Here is a 15,479-nt window from a genome sequence, read left to right as displayed (position 1 = left end):
GACTATATACACATCCTTGACCTTGTGTGAGGTGTTCTGAGCAGCCTAGAGATGGTATGAAACTCACAAGAGGATGATGTAGGTTTGTGTTGCCCTAAGTGGCAAGATTTCCCTCCTTTTAAAGCAAAATAATGTTCCATTGTGTATGTACACAAGCACCACATTTGTCCACTTAACCCACTGACAGATGTTTAGAAGGGGTTTGGGGTTTCTGTTTGTTTTTGAGACAAGGTCTTATGTTAGCTCAGGCTAGTTTCAGACTGGCTACATATTAGAGGGTGACCTTGAACTTGCGACCCTCGTCCTCTAAAGTGTTGGGTGACAGGTGAGTAATAGGGTGCCTGGATTTCCTACATCTTGGATAACTGTGGCTCTTACCACAGTGAACACAGGCGTGTAAATATCTTCTTCAAGATCCTGATTTTAATACTCTTGGATACATTCCCAGAAATGAGATTGCTGGATCATATGGTAATTCTATTTTTAATTTTCTTTGAAGAACTCCAGACTGTTTTACACAGTGGCTATGCCATTTTACATTCCCAGCAATGGCACAGGAGGCTTCTAATCTCTCTCCATAGGGATGATTATCTTTTGACATTTTGACAAGAGCCACCACAATCGGTGCCACAGGACAGGCCCTTGCAATTTGTTTTGTTTGAGACCAGGTCTTATGTAACCCAGGCTGGTCTTGAACTTATCATATAGCTGAGAATGACATTTAACTTCTGACTGTCTTATCTCCACCACCCAAGTGCTGGGATTGCAGGCATGTGTCATGGTGCACAGCTAGTCATTGTGGTATGGACTCTCATGTCCCCAGTGCATAGTAATGCCGAGTACCTTTCCAGGTTCCTGTTAGCTGTTTATTTGTCTTCTGTTTAGAAAGGTTCGTTTGTTTTCTTGCCACAAATCTATATGATCCCAGAAGACATCGTGTTAAGTGAAATAAGCCAAACACAGAAAAAGTGGTCTACACTTATACATCAGAGTCCATGGGATAGTAATAACAAAATAGAATAGTCAAAGTCATGCAGTCAGGAAGTAGAAGGTTGTAGTGGCATTTGCTCCGCCCATGACCTTGGGCTATAGGGCCTGAAGGAGGTGGTACTTCTTGCTGTTGTACTTGACTTCTTAAAAGGAAAGGGAGCCTTGGCAGCAGTGGCGCACACCTTTAATCCCAGCACTTGGGAGGCAGAGCCAGACAGATCTCTGTAAGTTCAAGGCCAGCCTGGTCTACAGAGCAAGACCTAGGATAGCCAGGGCTACAGAGAAACCCTGTCTCAAAAAAAAAAAAAAAAAAAAAAAAAAAAGAATGGGAGAAGGGTCATGAGCCCCTTCTCTCTGCTGCCTGGTTCCTGGCGTGATCAAATCCAGGTGGATTCACTCTAGGTCAAATCAGAGGATGACTTCAGCTGTCTACTCCGTTCTGTATTCGTGAGTGTATTTCCTCAATTTACCCTAATAAATTTCCCTACTATTCCTTAAACAGACTCCTGTGGATTGCCAGAGTAGGGAGGGACTGGAGAGATACTGGTCAAAGGGTAAACATTTCAAACCGGGCACATACCTTTAATCCCAGCACTCAGGAGACAGGGACAGGCTGGACTCTGTGAGTTCAAAGTCAACCAGGGATACATAGAGAGACCCTGAGTCTAAGATAGATAGGTAGATAGATAGATAGATAGATAGATAGATAGATAGATAGATAGATAGAAGCATTCAGGTCTAATTAAAACATGGTGGTACACACCTTTAATCCCAGCACTTAGAATGCTGAGGCAGAGGATCACTACAAGTTCCAGGCCAGCCTGGGCTCCATAGTGAGTTCCAGACCTTCCTGAGTTAGAGTGAGACTATCTTAAAAAAAAAAAAAAAATTTAAAACAACCCCCACCCAAAAGAGCTTGGGTCTAACCTACAGCACTCTAGCCGTGACTAATAAAACTGTAGGGTGTACCTAAAGTACACTGAGAAGCTCGCTCTTAAGAGTTCTCACTATGCATCACAAAAAGTAACTGTGTGAGCCGATGGATGGCAGTCAGTGCGGTATAATGATGATGTTCCACAGAGTCTGGGGAATATCAAAACATCAGGGGGTGGGGTTTTGGCTCAGCTGGTAGAGTGCTTGCCTAGCATGCATGATTCCCAGGATTCAAACCCTAGCAGGCATAAAATAGATGTCCACCTATAATCCCAGCACTTAGGAAGTAGAGTCAGGAGGATCAGAGGCTCAAGGCCACACAGAAAGTTCAAGAGCAGGGCTGGAGAGATGGCTCAGCAGTTAAAAGCACTGGCTGTTCTTCCAGAGGTCCTGAGTTCATTCCCAGCAACAACAACAACAACAACAAAAACAAAAAAAAAACAACCATATGGGCTAGGGGTCTAACAATGATAGAATGATGCATGCTTACCTCGCATGCACAAGGCCCTGGCTTCTGTTCCTAGCACTATAAACAACAACAATAAATAAGAACATTAATTATCTATCTTAATTATATCAAAACTTTGTCAGCTATACCTCAGAAAAGTCTTTTAAAGGGACATGGGCTAGGAATCAAGACCAGTAGTTAAGAAATGGAGTCACTCACTGCCACCCCAGCCCCGGTCTGTATCAGGCATTTCCTCGTGTGACATAGGTCTGCTGAGCATCAACCCATGTGTCAGTGTGGTTCTAGGTGCCTGGGATACAAAGAACCAGATGGACTGGGGTCCCTGCCCTCTGGAGCCCACAGCCTGCTATATACCCACTTCCCATGAGTAGGCACACTACCAATCAACCATGTCACCTCAGGGACCAGGATCCAGACTCAGCCCCCTTATCCCTTTTTACTGTGTATCATCATCTAACAAAGGTCTACTGGCAGCAAGCAGGTGCCTGTTTCTGTGTGTCCTACACCCTGAAACTGCCCTGCCCAAGGTCACGGTCCCAGCCATGGACCTTGTCTCCCCAACAGGACTGTGTGTCTCCCTCTGAGGCCTGTCACAGGCAGGCCACAAAGGCATTGTGAAATTTGTTTCTTCTTTTGTTCATTATTTAGTAGTTTTATATTTTTATTTGTATGTGTTTGCATGAGTTTATGTGTACCACATGCATTCAGGAACCCAAGGAAGCCAGAAGAGGGCTTCAAATCTCCCCAAACTGGAGTTATAGGAGGTTGTAAGCCACTAGATGGGTGCTGGGAACCGAACCTACGTCCTCTGCAAGAGGAATAGGTGCTCTTAACCACTGAGCCATTCTACTGCCCCTTATTTCCTCTTTGAATGCCCTTTCCTAACCTCATGTTTCTGTTCACATCTCATTATTTCCCTGCTTGGTCCATTGACTGGAGAATTCCATCTTCCACAGGAGAGGGATGTAGCCCAACTGTAAAGTGCCTGACAAAAGTTCGCTGTGCCCTGGTGATGCACAGGCATGATACAGTATACATGACGCTTGGGTTCAATCTTCTGCAGAGGGAGAAAGAAATCAAAGACAGTCTTCCAGGCTCACTGCCCCTCTCATTCTGCCCTCTATCCTCTTTTCCAAACGTCACTCCAAGTAGGTTCTCGTGCTCACCATCCCTCCAAATCTCACCCTGCGAAGGCTGCTCTGTCCTTCATCAACCCATTGCAGGCTTCCCTCTTCCTGTGTCCGCAGCAGTGTGCCTTGCACAGTTGAGCCCCAGCATTCTCTTGCCCATTTCTCCTCACTCTGCTCACCGCCCCTCCTCGGTCTCCTTTGCTATTCGGGCTCCCCCTGCATTTCAGCACAGAGGTCCCCACAATCCGTCTATTCCTCTTCTCTGGCTAGAAGAATCCAGCGGTTCTCTGGGTGTGCTCACCAAACTGTTGGTGCTCAGGGAGTGTGCAGATCCATAAAGCTAGCCTTGAGCTTTCCAAACTCTGACTCCAGCAGAAGCTGTGTGGCTGCTCTTCTGTCCATGGATGAGTGAGTGGATGAGTGATTTTATGAAGACCTCAACTCCCCATATAAAAAGAATCAAAAAACAAGACAAGGTTGTAGAAAAGCAAGGTTTTCGTAGTAACAGTATGTTCTAACTGCCGTTTGCACATGCTGGGGGTGGACGCTTGTATTAGCTCTTTCTCCCTTTCATTATTGGTTTAGAGAAAATGAAAGGCCCATAGCATACAGAAACCTCTTTGGCCAGCAGGTGGCACCAAATGATTTCTGATCTTGTGCAAGGTTTGGGACACCAGGCTTTATGGAGGGTCCCAGCTCAACATTTGTAATGTAGTTTGCGAATCTTCTCTGTATATTTAAAAGCACCAATCCATGCCGATTACAGAATGCCTGGAGGCTCCATAGGGAGCTCCTGATGCGTCAAGGGCCTAAAATCTTCCAGGAGCATGCAATACCTTTAGAAGCTGACCTTCCCCTCCCCCCCAATCAGGGAAGCACTGCCCCCTCTTCTGTCCTTATGGCAATGGGTGTCCCTAACCCCTGTGTAGCTGAGAGAATTCATGCCTGACCAAGTCACATGGCTAGCAAATAGAGCCATCAGAATTATTCAGCCATGACCAAATACCATCTTAGTCCAGCCTTCCCCTGCAGCAGACTTTGCCAACTGGTGTATCAAAATTGGATTGTACACATTCACCACCAGTTGTATACATCTACCACACAACTGTAGTGTGTGTGTGTTTTGTGTGTGTGTGTGTGTGTGTGTGTGTGTGTGTGTGTGTGTGAGTGAGAGAGAGAGAGAGAGAGAGAGAGAGAGAGAGAGAGAGAGAACGTAGAGATCTTAGTAGCCTACATACAGCTGCTAATGTGTCAGGTGGGTCAGGACTGAGGCTCTCTGCTCCTCACCAATTCCTGGCATTCCCAGGCACTTGTGCCCCACTCATGTAGCAGAGTCCCTGTTTGCTTTCACCTCCCCAGCTCAGGTTCATGAGGGACAGATTCCTGTTCTGAGGTTGACATGTCTGTGTCATACCTCATACTGCAGATACCAACCACAGTGAACCAAAATACACAGGGGATGAGTTTACAGTCTAGCAGAGGATTGGTATTGGCCATGAAAAGGAAAGTTCTAGAACCTTTCTCAAGTAGCTCTTAGCTACTTCCTGGTTGAAAGCAAAGGTGCCTTTGAACCCTGAGATGGGCAGAGGCAGAGGGGAACCCTAATGTCTTCATCCCTCTCACTCCTACAATCATTGGTTCCCACAGATTTATTTCTGGGAAGTCCAGCGGAGGAACCTCACAGAGAGGGTGAAGACACTTTTCCTGGCAGAGAACAGTGTGAAACTCAAGAACCTGACTGGCTACACAGCCTACATGGTCAGTGTGGCGGCCTTCAACGCTGCAGGAGATGGGCCACGGAGCACCCCTACCCGAGGCCAGACTCAGCAAGCAGGTAGGGAGAAGTCTTAGGGAGGCCAGTTTGTGGGGACAAGAGGACCACACCTGCTATCAGAGCTGTCTCACACAGCTGGAAAGCTGGGTTTGGTACCCAGGCCCCACTTCCAAAGGCCCTACAGAGAGAGAACCCAGCCTGCAAAGAAGGCTCTAGATATGAGTCCAGGAAAAAAAAAAAAAAAAAAAAAAAAAAGAACCTCTCACCACGACCTTTGAGAAAGCCCTCAGATCTCACCTAGCCTGTTCTGCCCCCTTGTCTCAGCTTCGGGACTAGCCTCTGCTCTCACCCCCTACCTGGCTTTCTCCGTCCTTTTGTCCTCTTGCCTTTGCTCATGCCACCAATGTTTATTATCTTCTGTGAGCCCACACTTGTGTTTCATGCTGGTGATGCAACAATCAGAGGAAAAAAACAACAAGAAGTCTACATCCTAGTGAGGGCCACGGATCATAAATAAGCACAGCTGAGCTGGCGGAGACGGTGCTGAGGATAGGTGATGGAGGGGAGCAGGGTGTTGGGGAGCTCTGGACAGGCCCGCCCACAAAGGCCTGGCCAAGATGGCTGCATCCAAACTGGGATGTGAGTGAGAGGAGACCAGCCGTGGGAAGTTCTGGAGACAGAGCAGGAAGCCGGGTTCCTGTCAGAAGGACCAGCAGGTGCAGCGGCTTGGGGGCTGGAGGGGACTGGAGGAGCAGAACTGGGTGCTGAAAAGGAAGTGGGGTGAGTTTCCAAGGGCCCGGAGGATGGGGTTTGTATTAAGTGTAATAGGAAGACATGGGAGGGTCTGAGTTGTTGAGAACTAGATCTTTTTGTTTGGAAAAACTGACTCTGCTTTCTGGGCTGAGAGACTGGGGGGAAAGGAGGAGAGAGACAGGGAGACCAGATGGGGCCTAGACATAGGACAGGATGGAGGAAGGAGAGAGGCTGCTGATGCTCTTGTCCTGAGGTGTTCAAAACCACTTCTGGTTAGTGTCACACTGGTTCCCCCATAAGTCCTGGGGGTGAGCAGAGCAGTGACACTCTTTCACAGTGGGCAAGCATCACCCCAGAAAACATGCTTTTTGCTCAGGGTCTTCTGGTAAGTCACAGGGCAAAGGACAGCTGCTGGAACCAAGGACAGCCAAGGGAATGAAGTCAGGGGGTTTATTTGTCTGTTTCCAATGTGGAGTTGAATAGGCAGCCCTCCGAATCCATGAGTTCCAGATCTGCAGATTCCACCAACCAAGAAAGGAAAATATTTCCCAAAATTGCTTCTGCCTGGGTGTGGTGGCACAGACCTGTAATCTGAGCACTTAGAGGTGAAGCCAGAAGGATCAAGAGCTCAAAGTCAGGGCTGTGGAGATGGCTCAGCAGTTGAGATCACTGGCTGCTCCTCCAGGAGGCCCCGTTCAGTTCCCAGCGCCCACATCAGGTGTCTCACAACCACCTTATCGCCTCAATCCAGGGGATCTGACCCCTTTTTCTGACCTCTCTGGGCACCTGAGCTCATGTGACATATGCACAGACACACATATGCATAAATGAAAATAAAAATAAACCTTTGAAATAAGATTTTTTTTAGATTTATTTATTAATTATATATACATGATGGTTGTGAGCCATCATGTGGTTGCTGGGAATTGAACTCAGGACCTCTGAAAGAACAGCCAGTGTTCTTAACCTCTGAGCCATCTCTCCAACCCTGAAATAAGATTTTAAACTTCAGAGTCGCCGTCAGCTACACAGCAAGTTCAAGGCCTCCCAAAGCTTCATGAGAACATCTTAAAAAGAAAAAAAAAATGTGTCTATACTGAACATGTATAAACAACACCAAATAACAACTATTTAGCAACATTGCATAGTATCAAGACTCATAAGTAACCTGGAGATAAGTTAAAGTATATGGAAAGGGCTAGTGTATCTCCATGGTTATAGCACTTGCCTAGCCTAAGAGATGCCCTGGCTTTAATTGTCAACACCACAAAAAGGGAGAGGTACGTAGAAGATGGTATGTAGCTTATATGCCAAAGTGACACCATCTTATATACAACAGGCATCCTCAGATTTTTGTTAGAACCAGTTGCCTATGGATACAGAAGGCAAAAGGACAGCCTTCTGCCCTAGCCTCTGGAAAGCAGCTTTCTGGCCTGATGCATCCCTTACTGTGGTCCCTACTACCCTGCAGGAGCTGTAGAAAGCAAGCTACCAAAGACAGCTCCTAACCTGGATCCTCTCTGAGACCAGCCCTGACTCCAGGGGAGCCTTTCCCTGATGCTCCATCAGTGTCACTGATTGGATATGAGCCCCTGGGAGCCTAGAAGCTTCCGGTGCTGTAGCAGTAGGGACAGAATGTCCTGTCCCACGTCCTTCTACCCCCAAGTGTGTTGGGGGAGGAGGTCAGGAAAGGGCCCTGAGTTCACCTCCCTCCTTCAAAGACAGCAGGGGACATGGAGCCGGAAGCTGTCAAGATTAGTTCTGGCTTGGTGGGAGGTAGCACTGGACAATAATAGCTGGCCATCTACCCGACCAGCTCTGGATGCTGTGAGAGAGGAAATGCTTTCTGTCTTGCCTCTTTGCCTCGCCTCGCCCCCACCACCACCACCCCCGCCCCTGCCACTGCCACACACCAGAATCTTCCATCTCCTGTTTTCAGAGTTACCCCCCAGGGGTCTCAGTACAAGAAAACATCTCTTCCAGAGGATCTGACTGTCCTTGGCCTGGCTCCTCCTGACAGCATGATGTCTCTATGACAAGCCCTGCAGCCCAGGGATGAAAGGAAGAGCAGGCCTCCTGAGTTCTGACATCTTGTTTAGCACCCACTCAGAGGCAGAGACACCCCCATCTTCTCTAGCAGGAGAGCTGAAAGACACACCCCACAGTGCCAGGAAATGGTCTTGCCCCACAATGACCCTTGGGGATGCAGTGGCTGCTCCCATGCTACTCGCCAGGGCTCAGGGCCACATAGGAGAGAGTCCAGCTTCTCCATCTGTAAGGAGGGCTTTTCTCCCAGTGCCAGGGCCTCTGATGCTAAACAACTGAGTGCTAATGACGTCAAGGGAGGAAGAGAGAGGGTTCAAGGGCCTCAAGTGACCCTTCCTGCCTTCTTTTGGTGCCTAGCTTCACTCTCTCTTTTTTCTGGGCATGGACCCAAACTCCTCCTGCTAGTTGCTTGGAGCCCAACCTGAGGCTTTGAACTTCCACAGAAAGAGAAAAACACAAACCCTTTGCTGTCTCTCTACAGCCCCCAGCGCCCCAGGCTCGGTCAAGTTCAGCGAGCTGACCACAACCTCAGTGAATGTGTCCTGGGAAGCCCCACAGTTCCCCAACGGTCCTCTGGAGGGCTACAGGCTGGTGTATGAGCCCTGCACCCCAGTGGATGGTGAGTGAGGATCTCCCACATGGCCTGAACTCTCCCCTATCAAGGGCTGGTTTGCCTTAAGACTACATCATGATCACCACTCGGCAGTTAGATGTGGTGAGAGTCTTCCCGCCTTATAAATGGGGAGGCTGAGGCGGCTTGACCCAGGAAAGGGGTGGTTCCAGACAAGCATCTGAGGGTAAAGTCAAAACAGCAACATAAGGCTGCCACCTCCTGTGCTGGTAGGGAACGGCCTACACAGTCTTCCTGTTCCATAAACTGAATCGGGAAAAGAGGGAGGGAATCCAGGCAAAATATAGTTGCACCAAGATGGAACAGGACCCTGATGAGAACTCCTCTGATGTTCTTCTCATGCTCTGCTGGCCCCCTTCCAAAGTGTTCTCAGCATACCCCCTTTGGAGGGTCAGGGACCCCTTTAGAAATCTAATCAAAGCCTGAGGCACTTCCCCAAGAGGATGTGTGAGAGTGAGCCGTCACTCACCCCTGCTCTGCAAGTGACTGTCCTAACCCAGGACATCTGCACTGTCTTCAGACTGTTACCTCTCAACCACTGCCCTTCCCAGCCCCTGTACAAGACCCTGGGCTCTTGAGGAGTTAGACTGACAGCCCTGGTTAGCGTCCGGTACCTGCCAGCTTTCTCATACAGTATAGCCCGATGCCAGCTGGTAGAATGAGGCCGGGCTGAGCAGAAGTCCCCAGAAGTCACTGATTTATTCTGCGCAGCTATCTTAAGAGAACAAGGGACTTAAAAGAGAGGAGACCAGGCTCCTCAATGCCTGGGTCTGCTTACCACAAGGCGTAGGGCTGGGACTGCCCTAGAAGTGACACCCTGGTGACAGGAAGTGACCATGTCTGTGGTCACCTTCCCCTCACTCTCACCCCCCTCCCTCCTCCCAGCAAGAACAAGGGGCGGAGCCTGGGAACATCAGGCAGCTGGCAGTTCTGGGTCAGTGGTGGGAACAATGGCCCTCAGTCTTTCTGCCACCACCTGGGTGCCAGCAGCCTGTCCTGCAGAGCAGAGCTGTCAGACCAACGGGGAGGCAGGTCCTGGGAAGAAGTGCAGTCAGGAGCTGGCCTAGGTCAGAGGTCAAGAAGACAAAATGCAGGGAACCTGGACAGACTCCTGTCCCAGTGGCTTCTGTCTGGCCTATCAGGAGACCTCCCATGCAGAAATGGAGTACTTGGCCTCTTGTGATCTTATTCCATCAGAGACCACATGGCTAAACTCTATGTCCCTATAGGTTCCCCTAGTAAAGGGTTTGCTCAGTACTGTCTAAAGTACTCATTCAATAAATAAATAGGGGTTAGAGGTGTGGCTCCATTGGTAGAGTGCTTGCCTGGCATGAGCAAAGCCCTGGGTTCCATCTTCAGCACCACATAGACCAGCCATGGTGGCTCATACCTATAATTCCAGCACTCAGGAGATGGAGTCAGCAAGATCAGGAGTCCAGGGTCATCCTTAGCTATATAGCAAGTTTGAGATGAGTTTGCCCTACTAGAGACACTGTCTCAAAAATAAATAGGGCCAGCCTGGCAGTGATGGCACACACCTTTAATCCCAGCAGGCGGATCTCTGTGAGTGGTCTACAGTGTAAGTTCCAGGCCAGCCAGGACTACACAAACTCTGTCTCGAATAGATAGATAGATAGATAGATAGATAGATAGATAGATAGATAGATAGATAAAATAGGGCCTAGAGATATGACTTAGAAGTTTAGGGTACTGTCTGCTGTTCCAGAGGACCACATCCTAAGCACTCACATGGCAGCTCACAACCATCTATAACTCCAGTTTCAGGGAATTCAATGCCCTCTTTTGGCCTCCTCAGGCACCAGGCATGCAAGTGGTATGCAGACATACATGCAGGCAAAACATTCATACACGTAAGATTTTTTTTAATGTATAAATTAAATAAAGTACCTACTATGTGTCCAGTGTTCTTTCCCTGTATCTAAAACTCCCTATTGGAGATGCTCCTGACACTCCAGCTGAGTGGACAAATGAAGTGGAGGCAGCTGGAGACATATCTCAAGGCTCTAGGGCCAGCTCAAGGGTTCAAAGCCTGTCCTCTGTGTGGTGACACCTTACACAAGGAACCCTGGTCCTGACTCAGGGAGACTTTGGGTTGGAAAGCACAGAGCCCACAGCACCACCCTGTGAAAGCCTCCATCCTGCGCCTGGCTGCCATGACCTGAGGGGCTGAAGCATCCCTACTTTTGCCCTAAAAGCCAACTAGTACAGACAATGGGGCTCCTGAAGCTAGGCTCTCAATGGCCAACAGGAAGGAGGAACACAGGTCTAGGACTGGGGCTGGGGGAGGGGCTGGAGTAGTTACAAGGTGCCATCCAACTCCACTTCCAGGGGCATCTTCACAGAACTTCCCCGTGAGGGTGCCTGGATTTCAAGTTCTATGGGATGTCGGGGTGAGCTGATGTGGGGCACAGCGGTGAGACAGGATGGAGATGTTGTGGCTGTTCTGGGTTGGACAGCCAGGACATAGCTGGCCTCCTGGAACTTTGACCATGGAGCCCTCTTTTTCTGAGCTCATGTGCAGAGCCCTGCTCCTGACACAGCAGTAGCAGCACGTGGGCTGGAGTGACAGACAGCTCAGCTGGTTTCCAGGGCTAGAGGTCACCACTGTCACCTCTCCCCAGTAGCTGCCAGTGGCCGTGGTGGCCCTGTTCCCACCAGCCCCTGCTCACAGTCCTTCCCCACAGGGGTCAGCAAGATTGTGACAGTGGACGTGAAGGGGAACAGCCCACTGTGGCTGAAGGTGAAGGACCTGGCCGAGGGCATGACCTATCGTTTCCGCATCAAAGCCAAGACCTTCACCTATGGGCCTGAGATCGAAGCCAACATCACCACAGGCCCTGGAGAAGGTAGGAGAGATGCCACACTGCTCTATGTACCATATCTTCAGCCCCCCAAGTAGGAAGGGACCCCAGGGGGTCCAGAGCTGGGTAGGAAGACAGTGGAAAGCACAGAGCTGACTCTTCAAGCTCCTGCCGCCGCCCCTCATCCTCTCCCATCCTGGGCTTGGTTATTAGCGTCTAACTCCTCAGGCTATTCCAGCCCCAAGCCAGGAGTGACCCAGACCCTCTCATCACACAGGCCCATACATCACAGCCCAGGCTGCCACACAGCCTCAGCCTCAATATAGAGCCCAGGTTGGCCTGGTACTTACGGTGCTCCTGCCTCCATTGCCCAAGTGCTGCATTTCAGAGAGTGAGCCGCCACACCCACCCTGCTTTCCCTGCGGCCCTTCTCTCCTTCCTCTCCAACCCCTTCCTCTGTCACCTCAGCCCTGTCACCTCTGTCCAGGAAGGATGCAGCCTGGCAGGTGTCCAAGCCTCCAGGCTGGCCAGAACCACCTCCCCATGCCTCCCCCTCCCCCTACCCCAGCAGCGGCTCCCAGAGCAGGGTGCAGAAGAATTTCCCTCAGCTTTTGTCCAAATGCACACTCCCTGCAGCTGTCTCCTCTAATCACAAGAACCTCTGAGGCGGTGACAATGTTGGCACCTCATTGGCACCTCTGATGGGCGGGCAACCTCCTCACATGCAGGCCTGCCTTCCCCAAGACCCAAGACCCCCTTTCCAAGAGGCTCTTACACACAGAAGGCCACGTGGTATTTCCACATCAGTGCCCAACCCTGGCCTCCTTCCCTCATCATCTCTTCCACCTTCCACCCAGGACCCTGGGGCAGGCAGGGTTGAGTCTCCACAGGCCCTGTCATGGGTTCAGGTTTTCCCGTTCTAAACATGAGAACCACCTCCCAAGCAACCCTGCTGTCCCCACCCCTGTCTTGAGGAAACCCAGGCTGCCCAGCTTCCTTCAGAAAGCCATCCACCTCCTTCCCCTCCCTGCCCCACTGCCAGCAGCACACAATGATCTTTCTCCAGAGGCCAGGTGAGTCTAGGCCCTGGAAGAACAAGGCTGAAGAGCCCTTGTCCGCTTGCCCTCTACTGCTACTGGCTCGTCACCCCTTGGCGGCCCTCCCTGTCACGTTCTACTCCCCAGGTCTCAGTAAGAAAGTGATATACAGGAATATGGAAGGCGCTGTCCCAGCTGCCCCAGCTCGGCTTCTCATCTGGAGCTTCCTGGGACTTAAAAGCCGTACCACAAGGACAGGAACAGGCCACCTGAGAACAGTCAACATTGGGTTTAAAGAGTTCCAGCTTGGAGTTAGTGGTACAGGGAAGGTATTGGACAGGAAGTGGGGAGGGATGGAGGGTACAGAAAAGAAAATGAACCTACCAGCTAGTGTGGAGAAGAAGGAACCTACAAGCAACAACACCCAGGCCAGCTGTTTTGGGCTTAGCAGAAAAGCCAGTGGCCACCCGTCCCTCAGCCCTGTCCTATAAAGACTGGAAAGCAAGGACTCTGAAGGCCACCCCAGCCTGAACCCCACTTTCAGGTCATGTCCCCCTCCATGGGCTGCAGGCAGGATGCTCCTTAGAAAAGGAGGCGCTTCAAAACGGTGCCTGCCTTCAGGACTGGATATAGGGACCTGGCAATGGAGTATGCCGCTGGGGGGGGGGGTCTCTGGCCTCCTGTCTCAGTTGAGCAGCTCTCTTGGGCCCCAGAGGGCTTCAGTGAGATGTTGGACTCATGTTCTCTTCCCATCGGGAAGCCAGAGGCCACTAGCCCGCCTTCATACACACAGTGCTGCCTCAAGGGACTAGGAGCATATAGAAAGCACCTACTGTGTGCTAGGCTCTAGGGATGGTGAACTCCACGTCTAGTGGGAAACAGGCTTGGTGGGGACCACACATGGTAGAAGTCTCAAGCAAGGTGCCAGATTTGTGCTGGCACACTCCGGGGAGGTGTTTGGGATGCTGTATAGACAGATACCTGGCCCAGTCCTGTGTCAACACAACCTGTCTCCTGTATCCTACTCTATCTTCCCCCTCCGATATATCAGTATGCTAGACGCATCTTCTGCTAAGTTCTCTTCAGGCTTCCTAGGCCCTGAGCCTACCCTCTCCACACCTAGCCTAACAGCGCATGCATATGGGGGTAGAAGATTTCAAGTAAGAGACAGGGAGAGCATTATCCTGTGCCAGGGAAGGAAATGTTGGAGGGGCCTTCAGCCCCCTCAGCCAGATCTTTATCCCTGGGCATGTCCCCCATCAGTCCATTCACTCTGCTGCCCACCATGATATCGCCTTTCAGGATTTCTTCCACATGGCCCCTGCAGATGGGCAACCTGAGACACCCCTGAGGATTCCATGAATGGATCACATGATAATTTCTGGCTGGACTTAACTTTTGTCTTAGCCCTCTGACTCCCAGGGTCATCACCCACACCCTGCCTTGTCCTGAGATTCAGAAATTGCAGTGTGGGGAAACAGGAAGAGATGGTAGTCACACCCTGGCAGGCCTGGCCCGAGATATACTGGAGGCTCTATGGGCTAGAGCTGATCTGGTTGTCCAGCCTCCCCTACACACACACACACACACACACACACACACACACACACACACACACACACACCAGTACAGGTTGTTGGAAAGGGTGGCTATTCTTGGCTCCACAGATGCTCTTACCCACTGTGGGATGTTTTCAGGTGCCCCAGGACCACCAGGAGTGCCAATCATCGTTCGGTACAGCTCAGCCATTGCTATCCACTGGTCCAGCGGAGATCCTGGCAAAGGACCCATCACACGCTATGTAATAGAGGCCAGGCCTTCAGGTATGCTCTGCCCAGGCTGGGCTGTCCTCCCTCCATGGCCCACTTGCTGCCCGCCTCCTGTCCTTAACCCTTGGCTTGTGTCGGTCCTCCATCCGTGAAGACACGTGTACTATTGCAGGTGAAGCCAGAGGTGGTCCTATTGGGGAGTAGAAGGCAGGGTTTCTCCTTAGAGCTGGACTCTTGCTTAGGGAATTCCTGGGAGGCCCCCCAAAGAACAGTTCTTAGCACCATCTATGGACCAACTAACGTTGAAGATTGTTCAAGAAGCCAGAGGAGAGGCTTAGTCCATCAAGTGTACACGCACGAGAATCTGCGTTCAGATCCCCAACACCCATATAAAAAAGCCATATGTGCTAGTGCACAGCTGTAACTCCAGCACTGGTTGGATGAAAATGAGAGAGCCAGAACTGGCAAACTCTAATTTCACTGTCTCAAAAACAAAACAAACAAAAAACCAATAGAGAGCAATTAACAAAGATACTCAACACTCACCTTTGACCTCTACACGCAAGTGCGCACACTCGTGTACACAGAGACACAGAGAAACTAAGAGAGCAGGGTTTGGCTCGCGTTGGTTAAACACGCATGTCCTACTTGTGACTAGCTCTTGTCATCCATCCTACCGACGACATCTCCTGTCAAGCCTGAAATCGAATCACAAGACCTTCCAAAGCCATCAGGACAAGAGCGGCTGATAAGTGACTCCTCAGGGGGCTGCTCTCCGCTCCAGTTTCACTGTCCTCTCTGCACCTGCTTCCCAGGCTCTAGCTCCCTCTGTTGCTAGGTTTCCAAGCTAATCAGAGGTGCCCAAGTCAGCCAAGAGCTGTGGGCTTGCTCTTTGTATTCAGAGGGTCTGTGCCTTGGCGATAGAAGTGAAGAGAGATAAGTCTTTGCTACCCAAATGAGAATTATAGTCAGAGGTAGGGGAGCCTATCAGTAGTTGACGTGTGTGTGTGTGTGTGTGTGTGTGTGTGTGTGTGTGTGTGTGTGTATGTAGTGTGTGTGTGTGTATGTAGTGTGTGTGTGTATGTAGTGTGTGTGTGTGTATGTAGTGTGTGTGTATGTATGTAT

The 15,479-nt window shown here is 50.4% G+C and overlaps 1 protein-coding gene across 1 annotated transcript in view; it reads left to right on the top strand.

Moving 5' to 3' along the window:
- The window catches only part of Sdk2 (sidekick cell adhesion molecule 2), a 275,505-nt gene that overhangs the window by 239,294 nt on the left and 20,732 nt on the right, over window positions 1–15,479 (top strand). The window contains exons 37-40 of the mRNA XM_036196160.1: window positions 5,170–5,356; window positions 8,577–8,714; window positions 11,432–11,593; window positions 14,283–14,408. Of these exons, the coding sequence (XP_036052053.1) occupies window positions 5,170–5,356; window positions 8,577–8,714; window positions 11,432–11,593; window positions 14,283–14,408 (613 nt within the window). The remainder of the gene's footprint in view (window positions 1–5,169; window positions 5,357–8,576; window positions 8,715–11,431; window positions 11,594–14,282; window positions 14,409–15,479) is intronic.

This window comes from Onychomys torridus, chromosome 8 (genome assembly GCF_903995425.1).
Source record: "Onychomys torridus chromosome 8, mOncTor1.1, whole genome shotgun sequence".
NCBI classification, from domain to species: Eukaryota; Metazoa; Chordata; class Mammalia; order Rodentia; family Cricetidae; genus Onychomys; species Onychomys torridus.
Note: the sequence above shows the minus strand (reverse complement) of the source record. Positions and strands in the feature narration are given on the sequence as shown.